The sequence below is a fragment of the Schistocerca nitens genome, chromosome 6 (assembly GCF_023898315.1).
Source record: "Schistocerca nitens isolate TAMUIC-IGC-003100 chromosome 6, iqSchNite1.1, whole genome shotgun sequence".
Taxonomy (NCBI): domain Eukaryota; kingdom Metazoa; phylum Arthropoda; class Insecta; order Orthoptera; family Acrididae; genus Schistocerca; species Schistocerca nitens.
Window position 1 is genome coordinate 689420850 of NC_064619.1, and position 17451 is coordinate 689438300.

A 17451-nucleotide genomic window follows, 5' to 3' on the forward strand; every position below is an offset into this window, starting at 1 on the left:
GATCCATTCGAATAGGTAGCCATTGATCGAACTCGCTTATACAGACTAGTGTAAAGTTTCATTGCCTATACTGTAGGAGGATTGTATGCTACAGACTATCAGTAGCAAGAGAGGGTCCTAGTTTTGTTGTTTGATACATTTTTTTATGTTGTAACAGGCTTTGTACTTGCCATGCATTTTGTTTCTACCTCCACAACTTCGACGTCTGTGTCGGGTTCTAAACTGACATTAACATGTTTCAATCCATTGGCTCTCACAAAAAACTGGACATCGCACAGTGTAAATCATGCTGCTGGTTCTCCCACCACACACACCCTGGATGCTTGAAATAAAAGACAGACACAACATAAGAAAACAGAGAGTTTTGTTGCGTTGTGGAACATTTCCAAACAGCTGTCAGAAGGTGGCTGATGGCCTCTACATTTAAACTCATCTTTCACAGTGATGGGATAGCTGATGGCTTGGTGTTCCATTTCTATTGATTCATGATGTTGCTGTCATGTACGCAATCACCGTTTCGGTGGTAGCCATCCCTGGATGGTGTTGCCCCTCCAAGTCTCTTTCTCCATCTCAACCAAGCAATGTCAGTCAATCAACAGCATACTAGTGGACGGATGGGCCGGAAAAAAACACCAGCGATGTACAGTAAGAATAAGCATCACAGTTGATAGTGTGGTAAATTTTAGCTATTTTACCAGCTTTTTACAACACTGATCAGTGACACGGCAGCTTGCTTCCCAATTTCTGTATCATCGCTAAACAGTCCCTCCACTACTTTGCAAGTACCAATGCGAATATAGATAGATGCCTGTGCAGTATGCCCATTCATTGTTAATTCTCGGACATATACCTCAGAGTATACCAGACAGCGATCTACGGGCTGGGTAATGTAGATGTTTTAAACTGGTGGATCTATATGGGGGTGGGATTGTTCAGAACTACATATGCTTCCAAGCTGCAGCTGCTTGTCTGACAGTGCACTGCAGCTGCCTGCAAGTGTGATGATGAGGATTCAGCAACTGGAGGTACTGGATTACCTCAGCCTTTGATGTTTACAAAAGCTGCGCCAACCTGTCTTATCTTGCCTGTGCCAGGGAGGCCTGGTGAAATGACCAGTGTGCTGGCTGAGCATGACAGAAGTGGACATGTATTCTATGTGAGAGAGGATTCAAATGGCTCTAAGCGCTATAGGACTTAGATGTTAGTCCCCTGGACTTAGAACTACTTAAACCTAACTAACCTAAGGACATCACACACATCCATGCCCAGAGCAGGTTTCGAACCTGCGACTGTTGCAGCAGCGCGGTTCCGGACTGAAGCGCCCAAAACCGCTCAGCCAAGAGAAGATTCAAAATGAAGGACGTTTGTGCTGAATCTATTGATAATCTCCGAATTCCTACCGTTTCAGTCATCCCCAGATTCCCTACATGGCTGAAGGCTGTGCAGTGTGATATATGTATGCAGCTGCGGTGGAAATTTTCCCTTACCTCTTTAGATCAGCAGTGATAGTGTACATCGGGACAGGGAGCGCCCCATGTGGACCTTTGGACAGGAGCTCGTGGGCATGTGTGAGTGTTTCCAGCTCTCTCTGATATCTAGTCCTAAAAGCTTATTGCTACAGACTGGATATCATGCAGTGGAACCTCTCTCCCTCCTTCCGAATGTAGCGGGAAGAATCAGATTAGGAAGTCTATAGGACTTCTAAACACCCAATCACGACATTAAATTACCTATCAATATATTGTTTCTGGTAGTTGTGTTGCGTGCATGTATGCATTTCGTGCAAGCAGGCATGGGCGGTGACTGCAGAAAACAAGAGCAGTGACCGACACCAAGTGGTGTGTGCTTCGTGATCACAAGTTTGTGTGATTGTCAGGACTTTTTTTCATCAGATATGTTGTGGTGGAGGAGGGTACGTACCAGACCTCGAATATATTTAGCGCTACGATCTATTTGTGACGGAAATTTCATTACTTGATTTATATAATATTTGCATGTGATACTCGAACGTTGGAAATATGTTTTATTATAAAGAATGGTCATTGTAAAGTAGAAGTGAATGTTTTAAGCGATCTGTTTGACTAGTGTAAATTGTTGCACAATTAATTTGACAGGGTAGTGCAAATGGATTATTTCACTCTATTTTTGATATCGAAATTGCGCCAGCTCTCCCTTTGTCTCCAGCATTAACTAATAGGAACACAGTGTTCTGGGGAGAGATGGAAACCTCCATCTTCTTGTTTGGGGATGTTGGTTCACACAGACAAGCATGGAGTGACTTCTTGGGAGCGACAGAGAGATGAAGTGAGTCTGGAATTTGCCGCTCAACAGAATGCTACCACTTGATGCTTTGTTTGGGGTCCATGAGATCAAAGGAGCCTGATATCTGGTCCATGGTCGGTGATATTTAGTAACGTGATCTGTAATTAGGGCATTAGGCTGTTTTGACTTCCGTGGCGGCGCCCCGACCATAGATACACATGCGGGAGAGCCCAAATGGTGACTACTGTATCGCTCTGCATTCCATTCCCTAGTAATTATAGTTATTATGTCATGAGGATCAAGGGTGGGGGATGCAGTCACGATGTCTGCCCAAGTGGGGGAACCCTGTCTCCTGCAAACTGATTAAATAAAGAACATGTATCAATATATTATCGACTTTGATTTGAATTTCGCGTCGTGAGATTCCTCTTCTCCAGCACAGAGTGAGTCGCTTTCCTACAATTTTTTTCTGGGAGGTGTGGAAAGGGACGGGGCGAGGGTAGAGGGGATGGAACGTCATCTGGTGGTGTCACTGTACATTAGCTCAGTCGATCGCCACATGTCAAGGTGAGCGCACACCGGAAAATTTTCCAGTAAGACGACACCTTCAATCTGTCGCAGTGTAATTATGTAATTAGGACATGTAGTCGCTGGATGTGAGCGTTTCCCACCAAACAAAAGTGAGATCCAGACCCTGCAAATTGAATTTTATAAATGAACTGTATATCCTGTGCTATATAATTGAATTTATTGTCATGAGATCCTTTCTCTCCAGCACAGACAACAGATTACAGCCTTGGCAGAATCCGTTTTCAGTCAGGAATTTGCCTAGCAAGGAAGACGTATAACATGTGTCAGTATTCTACAGGGGTTTACTGGGTAAACACTGCTTTGTTTGTGGTGGGGTCCAATCATGACCGATGGCACATACAGGCCCAGCGGGACACGGGGAGGAACAGAGAAAGAGCACGTGTTTTGACAGGAATTTCTCTGATGCTTTTGTTTGAGGATTAATGTGACATCCTGGCTGTCAGTCACGGAGCCCGAGCGGTCACTCCTGGACAGGTGTGTGACGTGGACACACTTTGTAGAGATCCCAGTGTGCTGCATATCCAGTGGTGTGAGCCAGCATTAGGTGTGGTCCAGTGGATTGGGAACAGAGGATGGTTTGTGCTTTGTGACTGAAAGACATCAGAATAAAAAGAAAAGCGATTGATGTAATTGCAAGGCCTGTATCTTCCCTAACAGCAGAAAACGTTGAGCAAGAGAAATCCAACCACTGCTAACTGCATTTCTTATAAATAAGCAGTATACACTCTCCTTTGTAACTGAATTTCCGGTCATGAGATTCTTTCTCTCCAGGACAGAGCTGCCAGTTTCCATGTAGGGGAGGGGAGGGAGAGAAGGGAGCGTTGGTTGGGTTTAGCAGAGGGGGAGGGGTTGATCAATTTAGTTAAGTAGTCAATCAAACTGATAAGAGTGAAAGGGGGCTATTCGAATAACTCAGGCCTTTAAGAATACCTGTATCAGTGAGAGGGAGGAGGTGGATTAGAGGTTTCCTGAGTTGTTGGGAGGAGGAGGGGTAGGGGGAGCGGTGGGGGAGCAATAGGTTAAGGACCCGTCAATCAAAAGTAAGGATCATCCCCAGGGGGTCATTACCTGTCAATCAAAAGAGAACAATAGGTTTGTCCCTTAGGGCATACTGCCTCTGATGTAGGCAACCCGCACTAATAAACCTGCTGATACTCTCTATGTCCTACTACTAGTGGTACCATTGATTCACAACTACTTATACTAATTACACATTATGATCTTTATATGATTATCGATATATTATACAGAGGTATCTGGCATAGTTACACTACTTTGGGTAAATTTAGTGTAAAAGTCTGGGACGTTATGAAATGTTATATGGAAATAGCAGTCGCACTTCACTGCCAGTTATTAAGGATTCAGCATCTGTGTAGATGGAGCTACTGGAACTTCAAGACGACAAAGGACTATAGGGCATGAAATGCAGTAGTTGTTTAAGTGATGAATTTGGAAGAAGTTTTCAAAAGATAAATATCCATTAACAAAAACGTATGTCAAGAGATTGATCTCTACTTTTGGGACAATTTCTGTGTATGAACCATAGTTTGGTACACTGGTACCTAAATATATAATCGTGCTTTTGATTCAAGTTTCATTTCGGTAATAGTTCCAAATGATAGCTAATCACTTCCCTGATATGCCACACTTATTAACTACGCCTCAAAACACACAGTTTTGACAGTATTTTCACATTATATTCATCCATAAAACAGTAAAAATTTATATCATACTGAAAGAAACTGGAATTGTTGAATACAGCGAAATCATACAAATCCACTATGGTGGACCAATTTATCTGCTTTAAGCCAATAACAGTGCAGCTCGTTCAGTGGAATGTTACGGAGGGGAAATTTCCTGCAGTGCTAACATTTGCAGCTCAAGTCGATGGAAATGACACAAGCAAGTAACAAGGTTTCGTGAAAGTGCATTACAAACTATATTCATGTTCACATCTGGTACTTATTTGTAGCTATGAATGTGAAATGAAATTAAATTAATGCCACAGCTCAAGGTCAATGTAAATGCTAGTATAGTACAACTTAGTGTCAGCTTGTGTAGACTGACAACCAAGGTGGCAACCGTAACGAAAACTTTCGAATTGCATCGACGAATTCTGAACAGTACCAGAGGGTACTGCCTCAAGAAAAGTTGGACAAGCTACATAGTAGGGTAACATTATGCAAATGCAGTGTCCCCTAGAGTGCAGTGTAAGAAACTGCAATGTTACTTGACGCAAACATACATGTATGACGTGGGCCCATTGCTTGGTTCGCCGCTACAGGAGTCTGAAAGAAAAGGGAATGGTATGTTACACTACTGTCACTTAGATACGGAGGCAATTCGATAAAAAAAAAAAAAAAAACAGCTAGCAACATGTGGTCAGTAGTGAACAATCAGAATTTTTCGTACCCAAAAACTTCAAAATGGAGGTGTAAGTCATAGAAATATAACTCGTCACATTCCAATTACACTCTTCAGGCAAAGAAAAAATAATCTACTGAGTGCTATACTAACATCTGAAAAGTTAATAATGAAGTTATTGTAATGAATGAAAAATTGTGATGTGTTTTTTTTTTATCTTCTGGTGTATTATCACAGTCAGTCGGTGAAATTTTGAAATATTTCATTATATCTAATTTCTCATTTTTCAGATTATACATTAGAAAACCCATATTCTAGAAGTTCACCTTACTTACACTATTTTAAATATACGGTATTTATGATTATTTTAGCCATGTAATGCCACAAAATTTCAACAGCGAGCATTGCCTCCTTTTAGGAACTATCGTGGACCCAGTAACTCAAAAAAGACCTTCACAGCCATCAAATATATATTTTTTTCAAAGTAAAGTAGAAAACTGGAGTAACCCAATAAAGACTGAAAGAAAGTGGTGAAGATTTGTTAGGAATATAGGAAGCTGTATCTAGTTTCACTTCATGTTCTCGATCCAATGTAGCCCGTTTAGAAGATAGATGCGATTGTACTAACGTTTCTCCATTTCTAACACCAACTGTAAAAAAATGACATTCCTTTGTTTGTTGAAAGACGTATCTTTAGCCATGCTGGTGGATCTGCAATATTCAGCATTGTATGGGTAAGCATCGTGGGTAAGAACGCATTTGAAGTGGAGCCTTGCATAATCTGTAGTTTATAGGCGCTGAATGCTCGCGATTTACATCATCAAATTCTTCGCAATTTTTCTGTTACATTGCTTTCATTCAATTCTATCAGAATTTTAATAGATACAACTTGTGTTCCAATTCTAAATGTTGAAAAAGTTTATGAAGTTCAGCTGTTCATATTTTGGGATACTAATCTCTATGGCCATCTTTTAATTCAACAGAATTGACTATGAAAAATTGTCTGCGCCTCTGCTCATAATCTTACTTACATCGTTCAGAAATGGATTAAATGAAGAAACATAATGGGTTGACATTCCGTCTGCTGTAAACCACAACATTCTTCGACAGTGACATCGCCTGCCGTTAAATTCCGATATCTTGACGACTAGTGTGAACTGACCTTCAGACGTAATAGTACTGCGAAAGTACCCTGTGGTGTCCCGTCGTCAAGTAAATCACAAATGGAAATTTTAAGATCAATACAAATGGAAGTCATATTAGCCAAATGATACAAATATTAAACCGGCGATAGATGCCACTGTTTTAATTACCTGGGGAAAGGACAGAATGTGCTAGCTGCATGTCAAATAAAAAGGGGAAGAACAATTTTTTTTTTACATTTCTTCGAGGTTAGCCAAAGATATTGCTTTCTTTTTTGTTTGGTAAAAATAAATGTATGACTCTCAGTTTCCAGTTGTGTACGGTGTCGAGTCTGATAACTGTATTCAGTGAACATATAAGTCATTTATAGTTACAGAAGTAATCAGAAGAACGAGCTTGGTGTTTTATGATACGTTGCGGTTATATAGAGTTATCTTTGTGTTCTTTACTTCGTTGTGGCAGCAATGCTCGTGTAACTCAGTCATCTTTGATCCATTGTGTGGAAAGAGGGGATTGGTGATTGCGGGTGTACTGAAAGAAAAGGTTTCGTAAAGTCGTAACAGGAAACCGACACGAAATGGCTGACGGCAGAAAGTAAGATTGTTATATTTTGATTGTGGCAGCTTTATTTGAATTACTTCTTAATTGTTTTTGTGATTGTTTCCTTTAGTTTGTCTGTTTGGAGGAAGTTTCACAGTCAAAACTACGTTGTCATCATGTCGTGAGTCATTTGTTTTCTAAACTTCGACAATATTTGTAGATTTACTTGATTTGTCTCGGCTGATTGTTTTAATACGGGCACTGATCAGTTTTGATAATCATCCAGTAGTAGAAATTGAATTCAGTACGTCAATATTTGGTATAATGGAAGCTGTTGATGTAACGTCCACTTTAGCCATGAGAGTCACTTTTACTATTTTCGTTTATAATTGGGTCCGCTGCTGATGTAGGCTACTATCTGGTTTTTGTAATTATTTTCGCCGCAGATTTTTCTTTCAAAGGCCAATAACAGTTGGTATTTGCATACGGAGAAGATTTCACAATGGGTATTGATTTGCTACATCATTCGGACGTCATGTTAGCACCAGTTTCGTGTGGATGAAGAATGCACTAAATTTTTACTTCCACAAATAGTACTGTTGTGACAATTGAACAATATATGTTTTTTAAATTCTGGAGTAAAATCACGGTTGATGGAAAAAAAACAGCATGAATCATGGTTGCTTCGAAGAAGGCCTTTGATAATACTTTGATAGTCAGTGTTATTTAGCCTTCTATTTATTACATATGTTAAACGTAAAGAACGAATTAGAGACTGTTGTAAATGTTTTTTTACTGTTAGCAAAGGCTCAATTTTTCCCCTTAATGTTGTTCAGTGAAAATTAAAAAATAGGGCTTGGTTTGTGTGTGATATGGCGAGAACATAGTTTTCGCTTAGACTCTGTACCTTTTTTCTTTTGTTACCTTCATGTATTTTGGAGTTCTCACAGGGTTTGATAATGTGATTCTAGTGGTGTCATGGGGAAGTACGTAGTCAGCATTAATCATGGTGTTACCTCCGATGACCTGCTGCATCCAGCATAATTATACTTTGTGTTTTCTGGCAATTACTTATATTTATTAAGCTTTTTTTAATGTTGGCTTTGCATAGTCTTGGAAGTGGTTTTTAGTTGAACAAATTACAGTAGGGTGCTAGTTTGTAAAATGGTTTCATTTGTGCAGACGAGATGGTATACATTCTTGGGTCTTTCCTCCCCCCCCTCATATTAATGACCTTGACAGTGAAAAGGACATAGAGGACCTGAGCCATTAAACATTGTCACAAACTGAGATTTAAGGTTGTTTGCTGCTTTGGATAATTGGTGTTATTAAATAATTATTTCAGTTATTTTCTGCATGTTTGGGTTTGGCAAATTTCAACTGTTAAGTCGTTGTGGAGAGCAGATATATACATATTCACAACATTAACAGATTGTACGCTGCACTAACAAAGAACCAAACATAACACTCCATAAGCCCATTGGCAATTCAACATACTGTAAACCACACTAAATCATGCAGTAGCTATTAAGAGTAGGCATGTGTGCACTCACATTCATGGCATGGAGGTTTTGTGATGGTTATGTTTGTAGAGGTGCGCGTTGTTAAGGGTGCCCTCTGGTGGTGGATGTGGACATGATGAGTTTAACATGTGGTATTGGGTTTGTTTGAGTTTTGGTTGTAATTGTGCTAACATGGTTTTGAGTTTAGGTAGTTGGTGTGGTAATGTGGCTTTTGGAAATATTTTCCAGAGTTATTAACTTTTTTTTTTTTTTAAGGTAGGGTTAGTTTGGTGGCCACGGTTTGGAAATAAGTCTAATTTTTTATTGCTTTTTGTTAGGCATGGATGTGACAGTGAAGTTAAGTGTATCATTACATTCCCGGGGGGGGGGGGGGGGTGATTATATGATGTCTGACATACATTTTCTGCAGATGTTGTGAGTTATTGCTGAATGTTAGATGCATAGATGCAGCATTTGTGGCAACATGAGGTTGATGAGCGTTCTGGCAGCTCGGGCTGAGGACATGCATATGTGGCGTGTGTGCTTCTTGTTTGTGGAGGGAGGGGGTGGACAACCTAGGTGGTATTGTTGGAGGCATTTGTTGGTTAGCGGTTTTTGTTTTGGTTTTATTCTTGATACTCTGCTTGTTGTATTTTATGGTAGGTCTATTGTGCTTTAACTGATGTAGTGTATACGGGATATTTGTGTTTTTGAGTTGTCGAGGTTTTGGTTCCACTTTTTGGAGTTGTTGGTTCTGGTTTTGTGGTATAGATAGTTTCAGTTGGGCTATAAAGGTCAAAAGAAATATCATATTCAACTTTTCAGTTGTATAAGTTGGTTTTTTGGTATCAATATCTGCCGTGGTGATGGGTATAGCGGAATGTTGGGATTAATACTTTTATATTATTTGTTTTGCGATGGTGCGGTGTTTTTTATTATTGGGGCAATTCCATAGTTACGGGTGTTACATGTACACACCTTAAAATCAGGAAAAATAATGTAAGGAAAAATATTTATTGAATTTAATATTGAAAACTTTTAAGGCTTACATTATATTTCATATTAGAAATGTTGATACTGGAATTGTTTTATTGTTATTCTGGTTATTAATAAAAAAAGTAGTGTTACGGGTGTTGCCAAAAGTAGACCTGGCCCCTGTTAGGAGTTACGGAATTCTCTAATTTCTGCAAACTTGATGAAACTTTTATTCTTGTAGAACAACTGTTAATAGGTATTGCCCCAAATTTTATTTTGAAATATAATTTTTTTTTTTTTTTTTTTTTTTTTTTTACATCATAACTGAGTATATATATATTTTTTTTGCTGTTACGGGTGTTACATTAAATGTTACGGGTGTTACATAGATGCATCAGATTTGATTCTTGAAGGAATAAATCTACCTCTTACAATTGCATAAAAAGAAAAGAGGTATTGTAGTTTATTTGGAATAAAAGTATGAACTTAAGAAAACATATTTGAAGGATAAAGCTATTTATTACACAAAAAATTTTGTTACAATTTTATAGTACAACTAGGCCAAGGTGTCATTACTTACATTTACCTCATTTTGTAGGCCTAATACATTTATGACAAAAATGTTTTCTTATTATTGATAGGTTTAAAAACTTCATTTAATAATCTTTTTTCAGCAACATCCAACTCAAAATTGAACTCATAGTACAAACAGTTACCTTGTTGTTTGATTTCGGGTATTGTTACCTTAGATAGTACTTGACTGAATTTCACAAAACAAACATCAGTTTCATCTAGTTTAAAAAAAGTGTTTTACTTTTTCCTACTGACTTCAGAAACGTTATTTTCACATCTTCCTCTTTGTCAACCTCACCCTCGCAGATGTCCGCCCCCGGTAGCTGAGTGGTCAGCGCGACAGACTGTCAATCCAAAGGGCCCGGGTTCGATTCCCGGCTGGGTCGGAGATTTTCTCCACTCAGGGACTGGATGTTGTGTTGTCGTAATCATCATCATTTCATCCCCATCGACGCGCAAGTCGCCGAAGTGGCGTCAAATCGAAAGACTTGCACCACGCGAACGGTCTACGGGAGGCCCTCGTCACACGACATTTCATTTCATACCCTGGCAGATTCCCAAGTAACAGTATTGAATTTTGGATAGGGTTGGCTTCTTTTTGTCACTTGGAATGTCAACCAAGACAAATAACCCAAATTTTAAATCAGACTTTCCAATTTTATTAGTTAGGCTTAACTTACAAGCACTTCCAATATTGTCTTGTGATTCAGAGAGTGAAACAGTCTCCTGATCATAGAAGTTTATGCATCTTTTTGCGTATAATGTTTTAACTTTGGCCTCATCAGTAATAAATACTGACGCCCTTGTCATTAATGACTCTGCTGGTTTTGAAACCAGCAAATCAGTTTTGTTATAAGGCCAAAAGTGATGGCAGCCCTGGATTTGAGGAACCGCTTGTAAATTTTTCCACCCTTCATCCAAAATAGGAATGTTATGCTCTGCTGTTATCTTATCAACCCATAGTACCTTAATTTTAGAAAAATTCTTCAGAGTGTAGTCATAAAAGTCAATTGTGTTGTTAATAATAACTTTCCTATATCTAACAGCTGTCCACACGCTCCTCTTCAGTGCACCTCCAATGCCATCCATGGCTCCTTTACCATGTGGACTGGCAAAAAAATTCCACTCAACTGTCAATCCAAAGTCTCTCTCAAGATAACATAGTTTGGACAAAGTATATTTATTTTTGAACTGCCCAGCACAGTAAATTGTTGAACATAGGCTCTTATGAATGACTAGAATTTGCCTCGATAAGCAGTTTACTGGGCCTACATAAAATTTAAAACTGAGGTTAGCAATATTGTTGTTCTTGGAAAAGTTAGAATGGAAAACATAAACTATATGTAATCTAATGAATTTTGGGCTTAATTAACTTTTTAGGAGAACGTCAGTTGAGTCTGGTTAATGCTCTAACTTTTACAACGTAGGTGTAGTGCTTAAACAAATGTATGCAGAGGAATAAAAATTTTAGTTTTCATGCTTAAAACTGTTTTCATATGTAATAAACATAGTTAAAAACTTTTTTCATTCATAATAATACCCTTTGGTTATAATTTAAATGTAGGGCCTAGGCCTACTAAAGATGAAGGTGGCATTAAACCTTCCAATTCAAGTTACGGGTGTTACGCATGTGTTAAGTAACACCCGAAACAAAAATTAGTAACACCCGTAACAGCTCTAAGAGTGTTAAATAAGATTTCAAAATGCCATGTAATGGTATGATATTGTAAAACATGTGCATAACCTCACTTTTACAGAAAGTTATTGTACAGAACAAATTTACTAGATTACAAATTAAACTTTTGTATCTTTTTTGTTACGGTTGTTACAAGCTGCATATATATATTATAAAACTAACAAAATGAAGAAATGCAATTAGCTTACTTCAACAAAACGAATTATTATGAGCTATAACAAAGTTGACTTCAATATTCTTTGCAACAATAGAACAATCAGCCATAGATAACACAACTAATACTCATCTGGAAATAGCATAAAACATACCTCCGTGGTGCCATAGAGTAGTGCACTTTAAACACTTAGTGAAGCTAGAAATTTATTTTTTTCATATTCATGATTATTTTGCAATGGACAAATGTACTTTTAACTTTGCATTTTTAAGGTTATATTTGTAATATTGTCATTTTAATTTTTTTGTCACAAAGTCTCTTTAACGTGGAATGACCCATTGTAACTTAGCTTGTCCCCACCCTAAACCCCGTATTTTCTGCAGTTGTCCTGTTAGTTTCGTTTTATTTTTGGAGGGAGACGTTGTGTCATTTTTATTTTTCTTCGCCTTTGTTGCCGTGTGTATGTTGTGACATCATTGTTGTCGTTTTGTATACGCTGGAAATAGCCATTCCTGCCGTATTGATGACATCATGGGTCAAAGCAGACGAGTGGAATTGGACTCTACTGTAATGGCACTTGGTGTGTTGTTTTAGATTTGTATGTGCAATAATTGACGGAAGGTCACATTTGATTTGAGTACATATTTTGGTTTATTTCAGCTTGCCAGGAAGGAGATACATAGAAGTCAGCCAGTGTGTCCAATCACAAAATAGTCAAATAGTTTAATTCTTACTTCTGGCTAGGTGAAACTGCCTTCTACACTATTTTGTCACTTAAGCGAATGCCATTCTTTGTGATCAATAGCAGCTTGTAATGACCCATGTCATCTCAAGAAATTTCAAAACTTCTGTGGATCTTTGGGCTTAAATTCTTTTAGTAGTAGGGAATATGTACCACTGCCTTTGACCCTTGTTCCCACACAGGATTTGAACCCAACAACATCTGACATTTTGTCATCTTTGTCATGTCCAATCCTAAGATTTACTGACACTGCCAAGGCAATAGCACCAAAAACAACTGCATCCTCAATGTGCAAACGTCTGTATAAATGTCAATTTAGATCAACAGCTTCTTCTTCCACCAAGTTTCATAATATAAAACAAATAGTTCAGTCCAAAATTCAGAACAGTAATAAGATAATTCTGTGGTAGTAGTATAAGAGAATATTAATTAATAAATAACAATAACAGAAATAAAAACAATTACTCCATAAATAGATACCTTGAGCTATCCGAAATTTTTAATTTGAATGAACAGCTTTACAAGAAATCAATCCGATCAAGAGTTTCTTGCACCAGGACTACCCCGTGTGCTCTATGTAATTGGGCAGTTCCTGACATGTACGCTTGGTGCACTGTTGCATAGGTGTACACCTATTATTATATGAGTATTATGAGTATCAAAAGTCACTGGTACTGTCAGTTCAAGAGGCCCCCTTCTGTAGTGCGGTATCTGTTGAGTTACACCAACAACTTCCTAAAATGATTCTAACATTTACTGGTGGGTTGTCAAAAGTTTAAGGTTCCACGTGTTCTAACTTGACTCTCATTTCCTGTAAGCATCTCAGTTGAACCCAGTGGAGAGCATTTGGACACTCTGTTTGTGTGGTGGTCTTCTGGTTTGTTGTTTTTCCAGTTGGTAAGAGTAAATTATTGTGGAGAGTAATCGATTCATTTTTAGAAACTTGATGTATTGGTGGCCGATGTATCGTACATGTAGGTCTGACTGCCCATAATTGCATTCAAATTTAAGTCAGCTGTAGGAGGTTTTAAATGACAAATTATGGTCAGTGTGCTCGCCAGGTTAAGAAAAGGACACTATCCATTTCCTCGTATGGTTGTGTGGTCAACCAGTATGTGAAGCTTGTCGAGTGCACCTTTCAGTACTCTGGTACCCTGGTGTGTTAAGTTCGAAAACCCACCAGAATGCGTGGGCCTGGATGACAGCTGCTAGGTGGCACTCCTAATATTTGTGAGCGCTGCCTTAGTGCTAGGTGCAGGTCAAACTCCACGTCAACCTATAGGTTTTCTGGACTTGTCAGTTGGCCATTATATCTCCGTTGTTCATCCATTGCTGTATTCTTTCTGTGTTTAGCAGTGACACACTGTTGATGCCCTTGGCTGGTCGGCCAGTGCCTTCTGGCTGTATCTGATTCTGGTTACCATAATTGGCGATTAGGAAAAATGTGAACAGTATCTTATGAATGTGAAACTTGTGCGACAGCAACAGCTGTTCCTGCAGCAGCAGTTGCAGTTCCAACAGCAGTTGCATTAGCAAACTGACTTGTTTTGTCATAAAATTCAGTTTTTTTCTGAATGCTTGCAGGTTCAGTTTCATAATTTCTGGGTGTGTCAATGGTCTCTAAGCCTGTCACAGTGCACCATCGTTAGCAGCATGTACCCCCATCTTGTCCTGACTACTTCACGATGCACCAACCTGCAGACCTTCCAGATCACTGGGCACATTGCATCTTTTGTGGAAAGGGTGGGCATCTCCAAACTGCTTGCCTTCAAGCATTGGAACAGTCAAAACCCATTCCACTCTTGTCAAGGGACAGTGCATGAACTCAAGGCCATTGTTCCCCCAGGACAATCTCCTGCCACACTGTTGTTTATTGATCTCATGATTGTGCAACAGGATGTTCATTTCCCGGTAGACATTGGAGTGACGGTTTATATGGTGAACCTTCCAACATATGTGTGTCTGCGTTACTCAACATTGGCCCCCACCTTCCTGCAATTTGGTTGCATATGGTGACAGCACAATTCCAGCAGGAGATTAATTCACACAACAGCATAAGAAGATTGCATAGTCGATAATGCCGTTCATCAATAGTCACTTGGTTGGCAACATTTTTGGCCTGGATGCCTTCCGATGACCTTTGCGCCTCTTTCGCTTCTCTATTTGAACCTGGTCTGGGGTGCGCCATCAATTTTGAGACCGTATTTCTCTATATGCAGAAGCAGTGACTTGTTTCTTGGACACTTCTGCTTTCTGTCTCCTTTCGGATGGTGGTTAAGCTCAATCTTGATTGCCTTCACAACACTGGGATAATTGAACGTTTCAAAGTAGTGCGTGGGTCAAACCCCTGGTAGGGTTAAGAAACCAAATGCCTCCCTCCGGGTCCTTGGAGATTTCGGGTCAATAGTCAGTGCCCAGGCACAAGTGGAAATCTGCCCCATACCACAACTAGAGGACCTTCTCGAAAAGCATGTTGACAGGAAATATTTTTCTAAGACACATTGCAGACACTCATTTGCAGATCCCACTGGGTGAGGAACCGCAACATATTAAGGCCATAAATACAGCATTTGGCATATACAATTACAGACTTGTGCCATTTGGGATCACTTCTGTTCCAGGAATCGTCCAGAGACATTCTATGTTGCTTGATGCAGGGCTCAAGTGCCGCATACAGAAATGCTAGTATTTTAAGAGCAATTGGAATACCTTGCACACTCTCTCAACAAAGATGGGATTCATACTACTAACCGCAGCGCTGCACCTGTTGACTCTCCCCCTTGTCCCCAAAACATACACGAGCTACATGCCTTTTTGGGGTAAAGTGAATTAAGTTCTTCCCACAAGCAGCACACATTATGCACCCACTCAAACAGTTTGCAGAAGAGCACCCAGTTATGGTGGTTGGCTGTCTGTGAGATTGCTTTCACCCAACTGAAGCACATGTTATGCTCGGCACCCTGCCTTACATCCTTTTCTCCATCGTGTCCCCTTGTTTTAGCTGCTGAAACTTCCTCCTACATCGTTGGTGAAGTGTTGGCACACCGTAACAATGATGGTACTGAGGAACCATCACCTGTGCATCAAAGACCCACACCTGTTGTGAAAAGCTTCTCACAAATCGAGAAAGAGGCTTTGGCGATCATTTTTGCCATTAAGAAATACCATGTGTACCTCAGTGGGACTAGATTCACTCTCATTACTGACCATAATCAGTTTGTAGCATCCTTCTGGGCCACACCCTTGGCTTCCAAAGTGGATGGCTCAAAGACTCCAGCATTTGGATCTTTTCCTTAATTCTTACAATAACAGCATTATGTAAAAGCCCACTGAACAACACGCAGATGTGGATGTGCTCTCTCATCTGTCCTCAGGACCAGACTCACCATTTGACAAACAGGAGATATCCTGGTTCCACGTTGACACAGAATGAAATCATATCTTGGACGAGTTTCCCATTACTGGTACTCACATTATTACAGACGTGCACTGTGCCCTTGTCTTACAGCACGTCACACAGTATATGCTGCATGGCCAACTTTTCAAAATCTGCTGATCCAGAACTCAGGGTCGTGCTCATCTTGCTCATCGTTTCTCTCATCTGCAGTGTTCTGCTGCTGGATGCCGAGGCGGATGTCATTCTGAATACCATATGCCCTCATGTCTTGGAATTTCTCCATTGTGGACATTGAGGTATGTCACGGATGAAAGCCCATACTTGGTGTCATGTCTCCTGGCCAGGACTGAGCAAATACGTGGAGACCATGGTGTGCAGCTGTTCTACATGTGCCCAACGTCAGGCTGCTCTGCCACAGTTTTTTGCCCCTGACCCACTCTCCATTGCCCCAAGCACTGCATTCATCTGGACTTTTCTAGGCTCTATGTGGCTCATTGTTATTGGCATCTATGCCAACTACCCATATGTGGCTCATGGGGCCTTTGCGGTCGTCTTCCCACTTTCATCCGGGAATTTTTAACAGACTGAGTTTTCCGGGTACATGTGGGTTCCTCCTTATCCCACACCTTTTTACAGTAGAACGGGGTGCCTCAGGGCTCTGTACTGAGTGCCGTCCTCTTCGCCATGGCCATCAACCCAATTATGGACTGCCTTCCAGCTGGCATTTCCAGCTCTTTTCATTGACGACTTTGCTATTTATTGCAGCTCCCAGTGGACGTATCTCCTGCAATGCTGTCTTCAGCATTGTCTGGGCTGTCTCTATTTGTTAAGCGTCACAATTGGTTTCCTCTTTTCTGCTACCAAATCAGTTTGCGTCAACGTCTGGCAGTAAAAGGCATTTCTTCCACCGTCCTTATGACTGGGCCAAAATGCTCTCCTGTTCGTGGATGCAACAAAGTTCTTAGAGCATACGTTAGATAGGAAATTCAATTGGTCTCCCCACGTGTCCTACCTAGCTGCATGGTGCACCCATTCCCTCAATGTCCTTCGTGTATTGAGTTGTACCTCTTGGGGAGCTGACCGGACTGTCACCCTCTGCCTCTATCGATCTCTTGTCCACTCAAAGTTCGACTATGGACGCATTGTCTACTCCTCTTCACGGACATCTATCTTATGCCGTCTAAACACAGTCCACCATTTGGGGATCTGTCTCGCCACTGGTGCCTTCCGTACTAGCCCAGTTGAGGGTCTATACACAGAAGCTGGTGAACTACCACTTTCATACCGGTGCTACATTCTACTCAGTAGGTATGCGTGTCGGCTTTCTTCCATGCCAGGTCACCCAACCTTTGACCCCTTTTTTGATGACATTTTTGACTGCCAATACGAGATGTACGTTTCTTCTCTGTGGCCTTCCGCATCTGCTATTGTCACCTGCTTCAGCAGCTGCAGTTCACATTTCTTGCCACTTTCCGAATGGGCAAGAGCCCTTCACCACCTTAGCTTCAGGCA

At 40.3% G+C, this 17451-nt stretch overlaps 1 protein-coding gene across 1 annotated transcript in view; it reads left to right on the forward strand.

Moving 5' to 3' along the window:
* The first annotated feature begins 6798 nt into the window (after positions 1 to 6798).
* The window catches only part of LOC126262244 (transitional endoplasmic reticulum ATPase TER94), a 55729-nt gene continuing 45076 nt past the window's right edge, over positions 6799 to 17451 (forward strand). The window contains exon 1 of the mRNA XM_049958724.1: positions 6799 to 6954. Coding sequence (XP_049814681.1) covers positions 6938 to 6954 — 17 coding nt within the window. The 5' untranslated portion in view covers positions 6799 to 6937. The remainder of the gene's footprint in view (positions 6955 to 17451) is intronic.